General features: G+C 33.3%; 5 protein-coding genes across 6 annotated transcripts; 1 reads left to right on the top strand and 4 right to left on the bottom strand.

Annotated features, from left to right (window-relative positions):
- Nucleotides 1–130: 130 nt before the first annotated feature.
- Nucleotides 131–3,075, bottom strand: LOC139775458 (protein phosphatase methylesterase 1). Its single transcript, XM_071711471.1, has 8 exons — nucleotides 2,718–3,075; nucleotides 2,402–2,594; nucleotides 2,225–2,334; nucleotides 1,262–1,495; nucleotides 1,000–1,065; nucleotides 583–911; nucleotides 357–489; nucleotides 131–205 (listed from the first exon to the last, which is right to left on the bottom strand). The coding sequence occupies exons 1-8, from the start codon at nucleotides 2,792–2,794 to the stop codon at nucleotides 187–189; spliced, it is 1,161 nt and encodes a 386-aa protein (XP_071567572.1). The 5' UTR covers nucleotides 2,795–3,075; the 3' UTR covers nucleotides 131–186.
- Nucleotides 3,076–4,154: 1,079 nt separating this feature from the next.
- Nucleotides 4,155–5,780, bottom strand: LOC139775463 (dynein axonemal light chain 4). Its single transcript, XM_071711475.1, has 2 exons — nucleotides 5,623–5,780; nucleotides 4,155–5,150 (listed from the first exon to the last, which is right to left on the bottom strand). Exons 1-2 carry the CDS (start codon nucleotides 5,680–5,682, stop codon nucleotides 4,902–4,904), a joined length of 309 nt encoding a protein of 102 aa, XP_071567576.1. The 5' UTR covers nucleotides 5,683–5,780; the 3' UTR covers nucleotides 4,155–4,901.
- On the top strand, nucleotides 5,775–8,539 carry LOC139775457 (probable cytosolic Fe-S cluster assembly factor AGAP009023). 2 transcript variants are annotated; one of them, XM_071711470.1, is made up of 9 exons: nucleotides 5,775–6,008; nucleotides 6,109–6,177; nucleotides 6,267–6,375; nucleotides 6,448–6,543; nucleotides 6,624–6,776; nucleotides 7,013–7,283; nucleotides 7,357–7,605; nucleotides 7,696–8,073; nucleotides 8,148–8,539. In XM_071711470.1, exons 3-9 carry the CDS (start codon nucleotides 6,310–6,312, stop codon nucleotides 8,387–8,389), a joined length of 1,455 nt encoding a protein of 484 aa, XP_071567571.1. In that variant the 5' UTR covers nucleotides 5,775–6,008; nucleotides 6,109–6,177; nucleotides 6,267–6,309; the 3' UTR covers nucleotides 8,390–8,539. The 2 variants fall into 2 exon arrangements, with proteins under 2 accessions (XP_071567571.1, XP_071567570.1); XM_071711469.1 differs by having other exon boundaries at nucleotides 5,775–6,177; nucleotides 8,148–8,390; nucleotides 8,472–8,539.
- Nucleotides 8,473–10,815, bottom strand: Josd (Josephin domain containing). The gene is made up of 5 exons (XM_071711474.1): nucleotides 10,541–10,815; nucleotides 10,332–10,458; nucleotides 9,906–10,120; nucleotides 9,638–9,818; nucleotides 8,473–9,545 (listed from the first exon to the last, which is right to left on the bottom strand). The coding sequence occupies exons 2-5, from the start codon at nucleotides 10,383–10,385 to the stop codon at nucleotides 9,291–9,293; spliced, it is 705 nt and encodes a 234-aa protein (XP_071567575.1). The 5' UTR covers nucleotides 10,386–10,458; nucleotides 10,541–10,815; the 3' UTR covers nucleotides 8,473–9,290.
- Nucleotides 10,816–11,971: 1,156 nt separating this feature from the next.
- On the bottom strand, nucleotides 11,972–17,035 carry LOC139775488 (uncharacterized). Its single transcript, XM_071711515.1, has 8 exons — nucleotides 16,521–17,035; nucleotides 15,900–16,090; nucleotides 14,377–14,487; nucleotides 13,861–13,963; nucleotides 13,722–13,786; nucleotides 13,450–13,588; nucleotides 12,837–13,239; nucleotides 11,972–12,736 (listed from the first exon to the last, which is right to left on the bottom strand). The coding sequence occupies exons 1-8, from the start codon at nucleotides 16,862–16,864 to the stop codon at nucleotides 12,563–12,565; spliced, it is 1,530 nt and encodes a 509-aa protein (XP_071567616.1). The 5' UTR covers nucleotides 16,865–17,035; the 3' UTR covers nucleotides 11,972–12,562.
- Nucleotides 17,036–18,075: the final 1,040 nt, after the last annotated feature.

The raw sequence follows: 18,075 nt of genomic DNA, 5'->3' as shown, positions 1-18,075 counted from the left end.
ATATATACATACATAAGAACAAATTTATTTTTCTCATCAAGATAAATATCTTTATTTACACATGTATGATATATATTTCTATATTTGGTGGTTATAATCTCTTGAAATAAATAAAATTATTATTAACTAATTAAAAGAAAACCACATTATTTTATTCGTTTACATTACAACTGTTTAATTCTCTTCTTAACAAGCCAGAAAAGTCCTGAAACAATCATAAATTATATAGTTTTCACAAAATTAGAAACAAAAATCGTAAAATCATGATAAATATAGAAACTGAATCTTACAAACATTACAATGTCGATATCGATGAAATTGTGAATGCGAAGATAGAGGAGCATACTTTAGCTTACCGTGGAAAATCTGACGCTGGTTCTGCAAACTTGTGCCTGACCATAAACGTAGCAATAGCTTCCGCTACTTTATCCGGGACGTCTTCATGAACAGCGTGCCCACAAGCGGGCAATACTTGCATTTGAAATTTACCTATTTTCGTGGGGAAGCAAGTAATTATTTTATTAAAATATTACACAAAAATTATGCATCGTCAAGACATCGTCAGCATTGAAAATTATATACCTTGCATTTGTCCTACAGTGAGTTCGCGATCTAATCTATCGACTCCAGCTAACAACAACATTTTCGGTGCAGAGACATTCAAGAATGCCGTCGATAAACCCTTAAACCAGCTGAACCAATGCTGTTCCGTTTTTGCCAAATCTATTCTCCAGACATACTTTCTATTAGTAGTGACAGCAGAAGACGCAGGTGGCGGCGGTGGCATGCTGGCTGACTCTTCCTCTTGGATAATATCATCTCGCGGTATAACTGGTTCTGGATTAGATTCAGTGTTGTATTGGGTTGGCACTGAGTCAATATCATGAGTAGCTAATTTGCCAGTTTCAATGCTGAAATGGCACGTTGCATGACTCGATTTATTTTAATATCAATATAAAAGTATTATAAAAGCCTAAGTATCCTTAAGAACTCACTAACTTCTTTATCTGCCCAGGAACCGAAACCTTTGCCGATTGTAGATTCCGAATTTGTCCGCCACGAACGCTGAAAACATTAATTAAAACTTGTTTAATTCTATTTGGAAACTTTATTTTGTCCATATATAAAAATGAAGTGCCTAAAGAACTAAATTATCATTAAGAATCAAATTAAGTTACTTTCAAGTAACAAAAAAATTGTTTAAAAAGCACACTTGTTACGATACAATAATAAATGTATTAAAAGCATAAGGAATACTAACCACCACTCTATAGCCTGAGGTATGGTGCTAAAACTAGACGGCCGGGATCTTAAGAAACTTTGCATAGAGGCTAATGCATCCATTGCCGTGCCTTCTACGACGTCTATAACTCCTAATCCATATAAATTTGGAATTAGCGGAGCTGCTCTTACAGCTATCGCACCACCCATGCTATGACCGACAAGAATTATTGGAACATCATGTGCAATTGAATCTATAACAGCTGCAACATCCCTGGATGAGAAAAAAATTTATCAAAGGTGGCAAAGATATAAGATTTTATATCAACTTATCAAATGATATACTTAAAAAATGAAAAATTTTTATAAGCCGTTATAGATATGTACAACCTTACAAACTTTTTTATATATTTACAGAAAGTTTTTAACAAATTTATGATTAAGATTAATCCTTAAATACACAATTTTTTGTAGAACTCTATTTTTTAAATAAATAATGACTGATTAAGGAATTCTAAAAAAGATATTTTAAAAATTCTTTACTGAGTTGAACCCTCTCAAGGAAAGGGAAAAAAGGGTCAAAAAAGATCATTTACAGATATACAAAGCCACATGTTTGAACTTCATAAGGAAAAGTACACAAACCAGCAAAAAATTGCTTCCCATATATGCAAAGCTGTGCATTTAAAGGTGCCATTTTACATTGACGCTCGACGCTTATTTTCAGCGAGCAAAAATCTTCAAAAATAATATATATATATATATATATATATATAATAGACTTCGAAATACGTAAAATATTAATTATTTTCAAGTAGTAATATTTTACAAATATATATATATATATATATATATATAAATATTATTTCTGAAGATTTTTGCTCACTGAAAATGAGCGTCGAGCCGATCGAGTGTCAACGTGAAAAGGCACCTTAGGGGTTGAAATACGATCTGAAATGTATAATCAAGGTGCAAAAAAAATTAAAATGTACATTTTACTTACGATGCTAAAGTATCTGCCGACAAGTCCTCATCCTCTGTGGTATGAGTGTCTCCGTGACCCCTAAGATCAATAGCCATGACTCTGCATAACACCATTGTCATAATCGATTTCTAAAATTCATAACGCGTGTAAATCTCTTTCCCAGCATGTTTATTGGCAATCGTAGACGATACTCACTGTAAGTTCTGCCCATGTTAAACCACTGAAACCACCACCGTGCAACAAAACTAATAACGGCCCCTCAGTGCCCTTGATGTAAACGTGAAAAACATTCTCTCCCACCGGCACATCCTTGGAATGATCGAAGTACGAATTCCACTGCACCGGCTCGTAGTCCCTCCTACGTTGGGCTCCCCTCGACTTACCAAGTCTTAAAAAAAAGAGAGAGAGAGAGAAAAGACATTTTTGTGTATTGATTTCACAGCAACTTCCTTCGACTTATCAATCTAAAATCCCATGATGATTTTTTTTCATGGAGGGCGGTCACACGAACCTGGAGTTCAACGCCGAGAAGTTGACCGTCGACGGTGGTAATTTGGATTTCAAAATTGACTTTTGAAGGGCAGACATGTTAACGTGTCGCGGACGTCGGTGATGCCGTCGTGTCGGGAACGCTTCTCGCACTCGCCTTCGGTCGCAGTCATATATGCAAAGGAAGGAGCACTTCGCGATGCACGGTCGCGCGTATGTACGAGAGGGAGAAGAAAGAAGCGTGAGAAGCGTACGACGTACGACGTTAACGGGCCCGCCGGTGAAAGGAACGTCGAGGACGCGAGACTCAACACTATCGCACGACGCACATCGACGCGAACGGAACACAAATGGCGGAATTGGCGGAAACGAGTTTTTTTTTCTATTCTTTCTCCCCCTTTTCCTTATTTCTCCTAAATGTTACACTCGATCCTACGACTCGGTAAAACTGATTTTACCTCGAGCAACAGCATCACCGAGCTTTCTTAAATTATTTCTTGAATAAACGTCAATACACACAATATACATTAGTAGACGAAGACTTTTTCCGATGAGTTTTGGAACGCCGTAAAAATCCCGCGTTTCAGTACGATACGATCCGAAACTCGTCGAGGTCCGAGCAGAGAAGTGTTTATAACCTTTCTACCTGCGAGAAAGAAAGAAAATAAACAATTTTTATATATGTTTGAGATCATTCTCTTTGTTACATACAAGTCCTCAAGATTAATTAATTTATTTTCTATTAATACTGTTATCAGGCTATGAAAGTTTGACATTTAGCAGTTAACATATCTTGATCAAATTTCTCACTCTCTGGGGCAATTATACAAATTTTAAAAATCAATAACAATTCGTATAGCGGTTGGGAAAAATTAAGCTAAATTAAAATTTTAATATACACATGTAATATATATATAAAGTTATATATTGTTCAATTCATGCAGTACTCTGTGTACACTTGAAAATTTCAATGTATAGTGTCATACGTTCATTTGTTTAAATGTACATTTAATGTAACCAAATATATATACTGAATATATGAATCTTGTCGGATATTAAAAACACAAATAACATAGTTTTGCTGTTATATGCAACGTACGATAAAATAATTGAGACACTTCTGTAAAATGTGGGCTGGGGAGGTAAGGAAGGATGTTGCAGCTTTGATGGTTCATACATATCCATTATGTAAGGTAAATTGATCTAATTTATAATATTTATGTTCGAATTAAGATATATCAATTTTAATTACGACAGAGATTCTCTCTAGTACAGTGACATGCCGGAGGATATGAAGCAGGAAGCCATGGAGACCTGTGTCACCGCTGTGGAAAAATATTCAGAGAATTACGAGCACGCAGCTCGCATGATCAAGGATAATCTGGATAAAAAATTTGGGCCTCCGTTCCAAGTGGTCGTCGGGGAAGCTTACGCGTGTGCAACTACATATCAAGAAAAATCACTGTTATATATGTTTATTGGAGGTAACATAGCAGTTCTTGTATGGAGGACGGTTACAGGTTTTTGATGAATTTTACGTGTAAAAAGATAAATATGTACTTTCAAATACTGTCATGTATATGAATTTTCTAAATATATATTATATATCACTGTCTTCTTACAAAGGAGTACATTTTACGGTTGGATCTTACATATTCTTATATAATGCTGTATATCAAATTGCTCCTTAAATAATATATTATTTATAACCCTTATAGAAATTTAATACTGTAAGTGATTATTTGGCTAGTAATTAATTACTTATTTTGAGTATTAAAATCATTAAAAACAGTACTTTTAATACTCAAAATAAGTAATTAATCACTAGCCAAATAATCACTTACAGTATTAAATTTCTGTAAGGGAAATAATTCAATAATCTGCACCGAAAAGTATTTCCATTAATTGTATTTTATTCGATATATCTGAATCGGATTATCATCATTAGTTTTGTTTCAAATATGTGAATGTATTTAATTATGATAAACAAAGATATTTGACTCTTACAATTAAACACAGATTGGACCCACACTTATGAGATGTTACAAACGTTCTTTCTCTTTTCTCGTAACAGTTTGCATACACGCTTCGCACACGTACATAAAAATGATTTTACATATACAGTCGAACGCATATATATATGCATGTATATTAGTACATAAATAAATACATAAAAAATAAATAAATAGGTGCCAAGCGAACCGTACTATGCCGATTTCCATATGCATATTGCCAAATTGCCGGCACAGTACATGTACAGGAGGTGCTTCAATTGATAAGTTATTTCAAAGCCGTAGCCCTCGCCAACGACCGTGTGCCACGACGCACCGAATTTCTTATCCATTGTCTCCTTGATCATCCGAGACACGCTTTCATAGTTGTCCGCGTACTTTTCTGCCGCAGTCACACATAATTCCATCGCCTCTTGCTTCATCTCATCAGACATATCACATTTCTGCAAATGGATATTGAAAATTATTAAAAGAATTCCAATAAAAAATGTAAACAACTCGCGTATTATATAAATGTATATTTATTTCGAGTTGGATAATTTTTGCAATAGCAAATATAATTTTTCTCAAAGGTTTCGTACATTTTACATAAAATAATTTTTAGGTATTACTACATATATGCTAAATCAAATTATTGAAATATTAGGCTTTTATACAAAGCAATATGAGGGAATAATTATTCATAAATAGAACGGATATAAACAGGATGCTAAACCAAATTCGACAACAAATCGGCATTCATTTGAAATAAAAAATGCGCGTGATTTTAATTTTTAAATCAGCGGCGTCGATTGCAATGAACGCGTAGTGAAACGCACGCTTTCCGTATTGATCAAACGTCACATTCGCATATACTTACGCAGCGCAAATCCGTACGATAAATCACAACGAAATACGGCAGCGTATTTTACTCACTCTGCAAAACGGGTAGGTGTGAAGAATTTTTACAACATCGTCCTTCCTCACTTCCGTCATTGTTGCAATTTTATAAGCAAATCGCGCCCCTCTGACAATGCTAACACGACTACTCCTGCACAGTGCACGGTGGAACGGTTGCGGTGTCTCAGGCGCAGGTCAGTGAGTCATTTGTGACAGGGGAGCACATTGTCATGATTTCATAAATTACCTACTTGTCAACAAAGAAATTGTGTTGCGCTAGTTTCATGAAAATATCTCTCACCTCCTGCATGTCTTTTTAACCGTTAATTTTGGTTTTAGCGTAGAACTGCGCGATACGGAGAATTCATTTACAGAAAAATCGAAATTCAGTGAGCCATTTATGTTCCAAAGGCAGTGAAGAGGTTAACACATTAAATTATTCCAACGTTGACATTAATATTTATCAATGCTGAGAATTTCATTTTTACTGTTGTATTAATGTTGCTGTATCATTTCACGAAGAACTGTAAATTGTAAAGGATAATCTACGACTGTAGGAGCATTCCTAATATCTCCTTTAAAAAATAAGAGGTATTTATTTAATTGAATGACACTTGTATTTATGAGAGAAAACAGATTATTTTGTACGTAAGTTTCTTTTATATAATGTATGTTTACAGAAAATATCTGGAGCTGAACGCAAGAAGTAACATTTGAAAAAAAATGGCATCAAGATTCAGTGGAGCATTGCAGATTACAAATCTGGATGATTTCATCACTCCATCGCAGGTATGGATGATCGATGTCATTCTGGATTAGATCCAGATCTCCATGCGCTGCTCTTAATTACATTTGTTACAGGAATGCATTAAACCTATAGAAATGCAGGCGAGCAAGAGCAAGACGGGTGCGAAGATAAAAATACAAGCGGATAATGCCCATTTGGCGCTGAATGAAGTAAGTGTCTATACAATATTTATTTGCTGAAATATATTTCTAGCTTAAAACGTTCCGCTAAAGTTTGCTTTATCGTGCAGACTGGGCAACCGGAAAAATTACAAAAAGTTGAGATCACACTTGCCGACTGTTTAGCGTGCAGTGGATGTATCACATCTGCTGAGAGCGTGCTAGTTACGCAACAAAGTCAAGAAGAACTGCTCAGGGTGTTCCAGGAGAAAGTAGCTCAACAGGTAAAGAATAAATGTTACTACAATATATAAAGGTTTCTAATTTATATATAAAAGTAAAGAGATTTTATATGATTCAGATATTTGTAACGATACTTAGAGAATTGAAGATATGCGGTGTTAATTATTAATTCTTTTACAGATTGATATTTATCTTTGATAGTGAGATATACAAAATTACAAGATATATTCTTCATTTATTTGATTTCTTAACCATAATACTTTTTGTACTTTTGTAGAACGTAGGAAATACAGATTCCAAATATATAGTAGTAAGTCTATCGGTGCAACCTGTGTTGTCACTGGCACAGCGTTATGAACTTACTCCCGAGCAAACTCTCTGTAAACTCGCAGGATTTTTCTATCGATTGGGAGCTGATGCGGTATTAGATATGACGGTGGCTGACGATTTTGTTTTATTAGAAGCTGCCAAAGAATTCGTCGAACGTTATAAAGCCAGTAAAGAAGGCATAAAAAATCAGTTACCAATGTTGTCCTCTTCGTGTCCAGGTAAGACGAATATTTGTTTATGAAAATGAATGATCGATTCAAGAAATTTGTAATATTCTTATTTCCGTGACAGGTTGGGTATGTTATGCCGAAAAAACTCACGGAAATTTTATATTGCCACATATAAGTGTTACAAAATCACCCCAACAAATTATGGGATCATTAGTAAAGTACCATTTAGCTGAAACTATGGGTCTGTCACCAGAACAGATGTACCATGTAACTGTAATGCCCTGCTATGACAAGAAGTTGGAAGCTTCCAGAGAAGACTTTTACAATCAGCAAAGAAAGACGAGAGACGTAGACTGTGTCATAACATCAAGTATATACATATATTCATATTTCTATATAACTATATTTAGAATTATTAAAATTGAGGTGTAAGTTACGGTATCAACTTTGTGTCTTTCAGTCGAATTGGAACAGATGCTGAGTGAAGACGGTTTAGTATTGAACGAAATCGACGAAGGTGAAGTTAAACAACCATTTGGCTTCTACAGTGAAGAAATTGCGAGTAGATTGTGGGGTCATAGTGGCTCGGGGTCAGGTGGTTACGCGGACTTCATCTTTCGTTACGCGGCGAAGAATCTTTTTGACGAAGACAATGTTACAGTAGATGTCAAAAGTCTTAGAAATCCCGACTTCCAGGAAGCCGAATTGAAAAGAAACGATCAAGTGTTATTAAAATTTGCTATTATTAATGGATTCAGGAATATACAGAATATAGTTCAGAAAATGAAAAGGGGCAAATGCGTTTACGACTACGTCGAAATTATGGCATGCCCGTGTGGTAATTTATTGTTTTGCTTAAAATAATGCACTAATGTTGTAAGTAAATTTTAATATGATTATTATTATTATCAGGTTGCTTAAACGGAGGAGCACAAGTGAGACCCGACGGAAACATTCAACCCCGAGAACTCGCAACAACATTAGAAAATATGTATCGTAAACTTCCGCTAAGCAAGCCTGAAGAAAACAAAGTGGTGCAGAATCTATACAAAACTTGGCTGGGAGGAGAGGATACAGACAAAGTTAGCGCGTATTTCAATACACAATACCACGAAATACAAAAAATGAATACAGCGCTCGCAATAAAGTGGTGATGTAATAATAACGACGTTATATCTACTGCTATAACAATGACGTTATTACTTGTATGATATATATGTATGTTTTGTACAATAGGTTCATTGGCTGATTAACTTTATTTTTTTGCGGTACACAATAAAAATAAATAAATTATCACTAGTCAATTATTTGATGCTTACTTAAAGCCACAACTTAAATATATGCCAGCACGTGATATAAATAAATTTTACGCTCTTATAATATAAATAATAATGTCTACTTAATACTGTCCTATATATACAGGATAAATTACATTATGAAACAAATTACAAGTATATTTATTGTGTAAAAAGAATCGTGAGATTGTACCTAAAATGTATTGTAACAATTTCATATTACAAGTGTGTTTATTTATACAAGCTTTTTAAAATGACAGATATGATTATCACATATAAATAATATCACGATAGAATATAGATATACACATTAATAACCTTTCAATTCATATGAGTAGCTATTGTTTAAATACGAGTTCTCTTCTTATGCACGTTAACTTTTAATAAAAGCAATATTTTCATTTTAAATACAACACTATATATCTTACATACGTTATTTCTTAAAATGCGTTGTTACGCATACGTCACAAGTAGTATGTAATATACATAATATACGAGAATGATTCTCTAGTAAAATAAATAAATAAATAAAAATACCACTTGTGTTAACACATAGATATAAATGAAAGCATTATAGTGAAATGCTCAGTGAAACATTTATTATGTGTAATTTCCGTTATCTGCTCTATCTTTCGTTCTCTTTTGTTCCTGTATAATTCCAAGTCTTTTCTCGCGACAATTATAATCATCCTTCCTTAAATTTGCAACAAGCGAATAAATAAATAAATAATCAAGTGGAGCGTGGTGTATGTGGCCCCAATTATCTGGAATTTTTGTTATCTAGGAATTCCTCGTTTTCATTCATTTCCTTAGACTCGGACTTTTTCAAATCTATATCCGGATATCCGTCCTCAATATATCTAATAGAATCATGATCCATGTTATTGTCATCTTTATTTTCACATGTATCTATTAACCATCCTTGATTGCTATCGATCTCTCTAGAAACAACAAGGAATAGTTCCTTCTCCTTGCTATCTATCTGATCCTTTAGATATATGAGTAAGTCGTTGTCCTGATGTCAGAAAAGACACAATTAATATGACGTGTAAAATATATGGAAATACCTTTATATGCTTTCGGCATATTTCATTGTATTGTAATAACCTTTCCTATTAACTGCGGCGAGTCCAGTTTTGAATCAAGATTATAAAAGGCACCGTGTATCTTTTTCAGAGCAATCCAATGACGTCGCTTCAAAGGAAGTAGCACAAAACCTAGTTTATATTCAGTTGGGACATTCAGTATAAAACCCTCGATGTTGTCTAAACAAAGACACTTGGGATCCCTGAAATAGAAGGAATAATGTAATGAACATATACAATATTATAAATTGCGTGCTCATATTTTTCACGATACCTATGAACGTACGGACCTACGTTTGTCGAACCATACAGCCTCACGTCCTCTTCTCTGGAGAGCGGCCATAATAACGTTAATGTCATAGTTGCCGAGTCCTAGTAGCGATTTATGAGGATTGATCCACACATCGGGACTTAAACTATAGCAGATCTGATCTAATTCCTGTTTGCTAAAGCCACGCTCTTGAAACAAGTTGTTCAACGCGTGTAACGCACACAGCTCCTTCACCTACAATTCAGTTTGTAATTTTGGTGAAGGGTGCAAAATAAATTCAAAAAAAGAAAAAGCATCTCCTTTCAAAATAGTGCAGATATTTTCAACCATCAATATTCTATTTGACAATTACTTCGCATTGTTTACGGTGACGGAATTTTCTACGCAATATATGTGCAACCTAAAGACAATCTACGGAAAGGATGCAACAACATTAACAAGTTACTTGTCGTTCATGATATATAGATCCAGTCATATCAGTCGTCGTGCTCGCAACCATCGCAACTACATAGTTCCTTTCCCACCCGTCTGTATGAAAGCGTGATCAATCTGCCGGTGCTTTTCGAGGAAACCTTTAGGAAAGTGTAATTTAATAGCGAATGATCATCAGCAGGCCGCCGGGCTTGAACCGTCAACGGCACTTCAACAACTCACGACCATCCCCAGCTATTTGTAAATTGATCAATGCTCGCCGAACGTGCGATACATGTCATCCGGATTTGACGAAAAGCGCATACGACTGACGACAGCTGACAGCGACGACAATCGCAGGAATGCAGGGAAGCAGTGACCACAAATTCTGCGTGTCAAAAGACTCGATTGATACGGCCACACGGTTGTAGTTACGAAAACTCGAAAGCACGCAGAAGTGCAGAAGCAAAGAGAATCAGAGAAGTCTTGAGAGCGGTCATGGGGGCGATGCGATTTAGCCCAATTCAGCTGTTACTTTATTTTGAAGCGCCTCTATGTCCATAAAATGTGGACATCGAACTACGTAGCCAATATCCATGAAACATGAATCCCGTAGGTAATGTCCACGATTTTGTGGTTCTTTTCCGCGCTATATCGATTTTGTGGTAACGTCCACAATTGTGTGGTTCTCTTCCGTGCTATGTTGACGATTTTTTGGTTCTTTTCCTAAGAGATTCTTTTCTGATATATATAACAGTTTGCGGAAAGATTTAAAACTTTGAATAATATAAAATATGATAATTTGTTTCTTTTCTGTTTTTCCGGCATTTGCTATGTTACATTAGATTTCATTAAATTCTTACGTTTTAATATAATTGTCTCAAGTTCAATGTATTGGATCAAATGTGATCTGTGTATAGAGAAATTTTTTATTAATTATTTGTATTTTATTACAGATTTTTCTTCTGTTTCAATATACACTTAGAGAAAATCTATTAATATATATGACAAAAACTGTACATTTTTAGTACCTTATACTTTTCATTTTCAGTGTGGAAGGTATAATATGGTATGAAAAGCAACTTCTCTCTCTACGAAAAAGATAATAAAGAGAAAAATTATATAATTTTGATTAAAACTATGCAATAGCAAAACTTTGATTATTATAATTATAAAATCAATTAAATATAATTATAATATTTAATGTTATATATCTTTAAGTCTGTTCTTTATAGCTGCTTTACATTAGACTTTCCGCATTCAAAATGAAATAGGCATAGAATTTAGATATCGGAAAGAAAAAAAAACAGAAAAATGCAAAACATTCAGTTATAATGAACAGAGTTTTTGATTTACTTAACCGATTTTGAAAACATAATAAAAATTATTGAAGAATTTCGCGTTCTCTCACTTTTCATATGACAATAATAATAAAAATAATTCGGATAATTAATGATTCGAACAATCATACTTTTATTAAAAGATGAGTTTAACACTCGTTTAGTACTGAATAGTAAATGAATCAATCAAATCAATTTCTTCATCAACCTATCCATCGGATTGCATTCACTACTGCTGGACGTATAGGTCTTTACCCTGCAGGGTATTTTGCCGTTAATCTACTACGCTATCCAGTGCAGGTTGGTAGGTCAGATCAATTAATCTTTTTCAAAATTAATCGTACGAAATTTATTACGAAAGCTTGTCTCCATCCTTTAAAAAATTTCTAACAATTTCTAAATATTTCTTGAGCTAACGATACATGCCTAACAGTTGACCACTGTTTTTCTTTGTCTCAAATGGTACAGCCAAAAAATTTATGTGATCGGCCACTCGCCCGATTCATCAGCTATTTGCTTCTGTCCGAAATGTTTTCAGAGGCGCAAAGGCTCGAAAATATTCTCAAATAACGAGTACAAAATCCTGATTTTCAACGCCACTCGTTAATTTTCTCTCGAACAGTTACCTACTATATCTCTTCGCTACACATTTCTTGTCTAACAAACTTGATCGTTCGATACTTATTGTTTTAAAGATGTATGTCAGATAGCTATATGTAGTATAATTTTGTTTTCTTGATTAAACAGTGTAGAGCTAATCCTAATTCTAATCTAATTCTTTACATATATAATATATTTAATTCACTCAAGCATTATCATTCATTTTAATACTACGTTCTATAATATAATAAAACCTTGATTGCGCATACAAGATGAACCATTGTTTTCATTGCTATTGACTAAGTATGAAATATGTTCCGTTGTTTTAAAATGGATTTGGGGGTGGATGTCCCAATCTGTACATATGCGGAGGAAATCGTGGTGGAAATAGTCTGACTGGTGCCATTAAAGCAGGGTGTCTGCCTCTTCCCATAGGAGGAATCTGTCCTCTTAATGGGACCATAGGGCTCACTACAATTGGTCTCGGAGGAAAGGGACTCTAAAAAGTATATTACCAAGAAATAAATAAATTAGAAATTCAACAAATTCTCATTAAGAACATTCATTAGAGATCAATAGTTTGTATACATTTTACTTACGCCATAATAGATAGGCACGGGTATTGGTGATTCAATATAATGCGGTGCTATATCCCTTCGTTCTCTGGATCTATCTCTATCTTTGTTTCTGTCCCTGTCTCTATCTCTTTCCCTCTCCCTCTCCCTTTCCCTATCCCTGTAGCTGTCTCTGTCCCTATCCCTATCTCTATCCCTTCTTTCATGGGAACGTTCATTTGATCTCTCACGATATCTGTCGCGGTAAGATTGCTCTTCCCTCTCCCTCTTCCTTTCTCTATCTCTTTCCCTCTGCCTCTTCCTTTCACTTTCTCTATCCCTGTCTCTGTCTCTGTCTCTATCCCTATCCCTATCTCTTCTTTCATGGGAACGTTCATTTGATCTCTCACGATATCTGTCGCGATAAGATTTCTCTTCTATAAACGGCCTGTAAGGATAATGATTAGAAATGACTATTCATAAGTATTAAAGAATGGTTTAATTGGCACCATTTTTTCATTTTACAAATAAATTAATCAAGCCTGGTAATATCTCTAAATCATAACAAATTAAAAATAATTTAAATATTTATAATAATAAAAGTATTAATTTATTTAAAATAATCTATAAATTCTATATTAATGATTTTACTCCATACCTCGAATATGAGTTGTGCAGTTCTCTAGAACGGGATCGATTAGCATCATGTTTATTTGCATCTCTTTCTGTGTACTTCTCTTTATATTCTCTACGTTTCTCTAAACTGCTTGCCCTACAAAATATAGAAAGAGAATATACTTTTCAGAAATATAAAACAGCTATTTAACTGTTTTTAATTATATAATACTTATTTGCTTTTGATTATTTTAAAAACAAGGTGTTGAATTTCTTTTCATCAATAAATAAATTACAACTAAAGCTAGCTTTAACCATCATTTTTACAAATATCACAATTTTCTGTCTTGTTATCCTGATGCTTCAAATCTATGCGGTGTCTAAGATCATAAGTAAATACATTAAAGAATATATATCTAGTATAAAGAATATTGTCATCGTGAGAGAAACGAACCTAGGTTGATAAGACGGTGGATATCCGGAACTATAAATGTGATTCCTAATTGGACTCAAGGATAAAGATCGTCTCCTTGAAGTACGTGATTTGTTTGTCGAGGCTGTAATATTATATGTAGTGTTATATGTATATACTATGTTTTTAAAGAATGCTATGTTATATTATTCATTATGCAGTCTCAAACACCGAAAACTAAACTATTTATCTATTTCTTGACATATATAAAATAATTTGTTTTTTAAATTAAAGATGTGATCTATAAATATAACCATAAATTAGTCACATATGTATATGTATATTCTATATTCAATGACTAAGTTCTATATATGTATTTTATATATATCATAAATGTATACAATAATTTCATGTACGTTGTACTTTTCTTATTCAAAGAATTTCGAGTATTTCGAAAAATATCTAATGTAATTTTATATATTCGTTAATTCAAGTTTAATCGGTATAATGTACGAATTAATAATAAATAATAATAAAATTAGTTTATATAATACATACCCGATTGTTCTTTATCTATAGCTACAACTGTGCGTCGTTCTTCTATTTCGTTAGTTTTGATTGTAGCCTTTTTTATTTCTTCCCTGTCGAATATTGGTTTACATCCTTCTCCTATATGATTTATTTTATTCATTTTATTAGTCTTTTAGTGATTTCTTATTGACACAGTTCTGATAAGTCTAATGCATTAGTCAAAAGAAAAATTTCATCTTTGAAAGAAGAAGAAAGAATTTTGTGTACGATATAAACATTTTTTTTTTAACAAAAGCCGAAAGTTAATTATACTATTATTCTTTCCACATTAATATTTTTTTAGCCACCATTCTCTTAATATCTCTTGATATGTTGTCTTCCAAGATCTAGAACAAGAATCTCCAGAGTATCTTGTAAGTTGTATGAAATTTACATAAAGCTCTTTGAAGTAAACTGCATTCCAAAATTAAGAGATATAAAATAACTGTTCATTTGTATAACATAAAATTAAAAGTTATTAAAATGTCATTATTTTTTAATCATAATATTTTTAAGAAATAATTGGTTCTGTATTTTAAATAAAATTAAGATTGTAATTCCATATAATTTGTTAAATAATTATTAACCCATTATTTTTATGTTAAATTACATATATTAAATTAGAATAAAAGAAAGAACTACTCGACTGCATTAAAATGTTGTACATATGTATTAGAAACAAAATCTTGATAAGATCTTCCAGATGAAAATTCTAAAATGCAGGTATCTTCCATGATGATTCTACGATAAGTACAATTTTATGTAAATATATAAAGATACGCTGCAAATAAAAAAAATGTTATTATAAATAGATAAAACTAATTGGTCTTGTAGGATAAAATCTTCGTTGCTTTCTTTAAATTGCAATTGTAGCTTTAAAGCTATTAGTAATTTTCATCAAATCGTAATATAATGCCACTTGAACACTATAGATATTTCTTTATATGCAGGCAATCAATGCAGAAATATAAACTTTTTTTAAATTTACTTAAAATAACTATATTACTTTCAAAGATACTTTAAAATACGAAATATGTGTTGAATTTGTACGAAATTTTTTTTTAGATCACTTCCTATTTTCTATATTCTTTACTTTGTTTGAATTCCTATATGTTAACAAGTATGGAATTAACAATAATTATATAGCGAATATCTCTATCGTTTTTATGAGGATTTCTAGTCTATAAACAACTGCAGTTACAAAATCACGTGTAACCATCTGTATAATTTCTTATAGCGTTTTCGACTGGACGTCGAAATCGAGCAATAACATTGGTCGATTTGCCGAAGTAACGTCATTAATCGCTCCCAGAGCGAGCAAACCCGGCCCAGTCAAAAACACTATTATTTGCATGTAACAATATTGCAATATTTGTTTTATTAAGCGTGAGCATTTGTTTTCAGTAAACATCTCATTTTTTTGTCACATTACAATGTTGAAAACAACTGAATTTCTATGGAGAAGAGAGAATTTAGAGAAACATAAAGCTTTAGAGAATGTAACATTTTACCCTCTCTTCTCTTGACACATATTCTCACATCATCAGGATTAAGTATATCTCGCTGTAATTCGAGAACAGGTCCTTGTACAGGAATATTCCTGTGAATATCAACTTTAATTCGACGTAGTTCCATAGTATTAACCTGTGCATTCTGAGGACCTCTAAACAAAGGTACTGTTCCACTTGTAGGCTCATCTAATCTAAACAGAATTCAATCATAATATTTTAAATTAATCGTATTTCTTATATTCTTTGTATTAAAATAACCAGATATCCTTTTCCAGGAAAATAGTCCTATTTCTATATTTACATAATGAGTATAGTGAGACAATTAAAAAAAATCCTTTTAAAAGTGAAAAAAACATACATTTATCTCTGTACATCTTGCGCCTTATTCTGATCTGGCATTGAAATTATAGTTTTCTATTAACGAGCCCTACTAACAAGCTAAGCTGAATTTATTTACATATCTCAACTCGTAAGCAATTTTCCCTATCAATAAATTGTTTTATACTAATTTATTTTATTGAAATATCTTTTTCAGATATTTGAAAGTTTTGGTCACCTTATCTCTATTCAGTCAAAATAAAGATATAGGGGCATATAATTATATGTATGTTGTAAACTCACTTTTCATGCAGACTACCAGATTTGGAATCAGTTGACGTAGATCTCCTTCTATGCCGAAGATGCGAGGGAGACTCACTACCTCTTTTGCTTCGACTATGACGCGAGGATTTTTCCTCAGCATATTTTAAAGCTCGTGCACGTTTCCTTTCATATTCTAAAATCTTTTGCTGTTTCAATTTTTCACATTGTCTCTCTCGTTCTTGCTGGCGTTGCCATTCTCGTCTACGTCTCTGCTTTTCGTCTTCGGTTCTTGAACGTAAAACTGAAAAAGTATTGTGATCTTCACTACGTGTTGATCTTGACTCCTCATCGCCCCGGAAAGTTGTCGACCATATTGAATTCATTGTCAGAAATACTAAGCAAGGTGCTGCTGAAATATATGAAATTTATTATCAAAAATTCAGATTTTAATTAATACAGGAAATATTTCTTGTCATCTTCTTTATTATACATTGCAGTTAATGTTAATAACAAACTGAATCTTATGATTCAATTTCAGATCGTAATGTTCAGCGTTTTACATTTAATACATATATAAAGGTTATTCTACATATCATTTCATGGTTAATTATACAGTTTTAGGGGCCTCACCTCTAATATCGGTGAAATTATGCTCAATGACGTGTTTTTGCGTGAAACTAAAGAATCTGGCATAAAAAAGTGTCGCTCTGCCCTGCTCTGCCCCGCGAAGCGGGATATTTAATATTAATCGTTAAAGTTTTTTATTTGCTCCTTTTAGGTTAGGAGCGGAAGCGCCTTCAACCCTGTCTTTGGGTTATATAGCGCATCTATTCTCAACAGCTCATCTTCTTCTTAAGGGGATCCTGGAGTGACAGCGACAAGGCATAATCGGTCTAAGCAATATCTTTGAATTGGCTGAACAGAATGGAAAATCCTTTTACACGATTAAAGTACGCACAAAAATGTAGAGGGCTGTACATGATTTTTTCTGATAAACTAAACAAAAATTTTATTTTTATAAATATTGTCTTTACCTGACGACAATATTTGCTTTATACAAAAATTCTGCAGTTTTTCTATAGAAAATAGTGATGCAGCCCTCTACAAAAAACTGTCAGGAATAATATCGTGCAATTAGAAGTAAGATTTGAAGCCTAAAAAAAAAGATATTACGAATTACGGATTCGTAATAACAAGATTTCTCATAAAATAAGTTACATAGATTCGTGAATTTTTTTTTTTATATACTCTTTATATAATAATGCAGTCCGCTACAGAGCCCGATTTTGCATTTTTGCTCTTAAAAATTTATAATAAATAAAATACGGAGTTAAAGTGCAGTTTAACGTGCACTTAGTGCATAAAGTGCACCTGAGTGCACCTGAGTTTGCCTGGGTCTCCTGCAGACCCTTCACCCGCCTCTCAGAGTCGGTTGGCGAGCTCGATCGTGTTCGGACGTGTTTTGTCCGGAAGCAAATTTTTTTCAAAGTATTGCGACTGTTACTTGTCTGCATTGTTTAACTATCAGTACCTTGTATCGGCGCCTTTCGAGGCCTACAACCTTTGTAATTACGCCGCTTGCGGCTTATAAGAC

The sequence above is a fragment of the Temnothorax nylanderi genome, unplaced genomic scaffold (genome assembly GCF_030848795.1).
Source record: "Temnothorax nylanderi isolate EJ_2023f unplaced genomic scaffold, tnyl_v1.0 TNYL_tig0099_pilon, whole genome shotgun sequence".
In the NCBI taxonomy this organism is placed as follows: Eukaryota; Metazoa; Arthropoda; class Insecta; order Hymenoptera; family Formicidae; genus Temnothorax; species Temnothorax nylanderi.
Note: the sequence above shows the minus strand (reverse complement) of the source record. Positions and strands in the feature narration are given on the sequence as shown.

Excerpts from the sequence above, each read along its gene's own strand:
- LOC139775458 (XM_071711471.1), bottom strand. The coding sequence starts at position 2,794 with ATGTCTGCCCTTCAAAAGTCAATTTTGAAATCCAAATTACCACCGTCG. Across the intron at positions 2,335-2,401 it reads TAACATGGGCAGAACTTACA|AAATCGATTATGACAATGGT; the intron begins GTGAGTATCGTC and ends TATGAATTTTAG. Across the intron at positions 490-582 it reads CACTGTAGGACAAATGCAAG|GTAAATTTCAAATGCAAGTA; the intron begins GTATATAATTTT and ends CCACGAAAATAG.
- LOC139775463 (XM_071711475.1), bottom strand. The coding sequence starts at position 5,682 with ATGACGGAAGTGAGGAAGGACGATGTTGTAAAAATTCTTCACACCTAC. Across the intron at positions 5,151-5,622 it reads ACACCTACCCGTTTTGCAGA|AAATGTGATATGTCTGATGA; the intron begins GTGAGTAAAATA and ends ATCCATTTGCAG.
- LOC139775457 (XM_071711470.1), top strand. The coding sequence starts at position 6,310 with ATGGCATCAAGATTCAGTGGAGCATTGCAGATTACAAATCTGGATGAT. Across the intron at positions 6,376-6,447 it reads ATTTCATCACTCCATCGCAG|GAATGCATTAAACCTATAGA; the intron begins GTATGGATGATC and ends CATTTGTTACAG. Across the intron at positions 6,544-6,623 it reads CCCATTTGGCGCTGAATGAA|ACTGGGCAACCGGAAAAATT; the intron begins GTAAGTGTCTAT and ends TTTATCGTGCAG.
- Josd (XM_071711474.1), bottom strand. The coding sequence starts at position 10,385 with ATGGTTGCGAGCACGACGACTGATATGACTGGATCTATATATCATGAA. Across the intron at positions 10,121-10,331 it reads CTATATATCATGAACGACAA|GTGAAGGAGCTGTGTGCGTT; the intron begins GTAACTTGTTAA and ends ACTGAATTGTAG. Across the intron at positions 9,819-9,905 it reads GTATGGTTCGACAAACGTAG|GGATCCCAAGTGTCTTTGTT; the intron begins GTCCGTACGTTC and ends CTTCTATTTCAG.
- LOC139775488 (XM_071711515.1), bottom strand. The coding sequence starts at position 16,864 with ATGAATTCAATATGGTCGACAACTTTCCGGGGCGATGAGGAGTCAAGA. Across the intron at positions 14,488-15,899 it reads ATGTGTCAAGAGAAGAGAGG|GAGAAGGATGTAAACCAATA; the intron begins GTAAAATGTTAC and ends TAAATCATATAG. Across the intron at positions 13,964-14,376 it reads TATAGATAAAGAACAATCGG|CCTCGACAAACAAATCACGT; the intron begins GTATGTATTATA and ends ATAATATTACAG.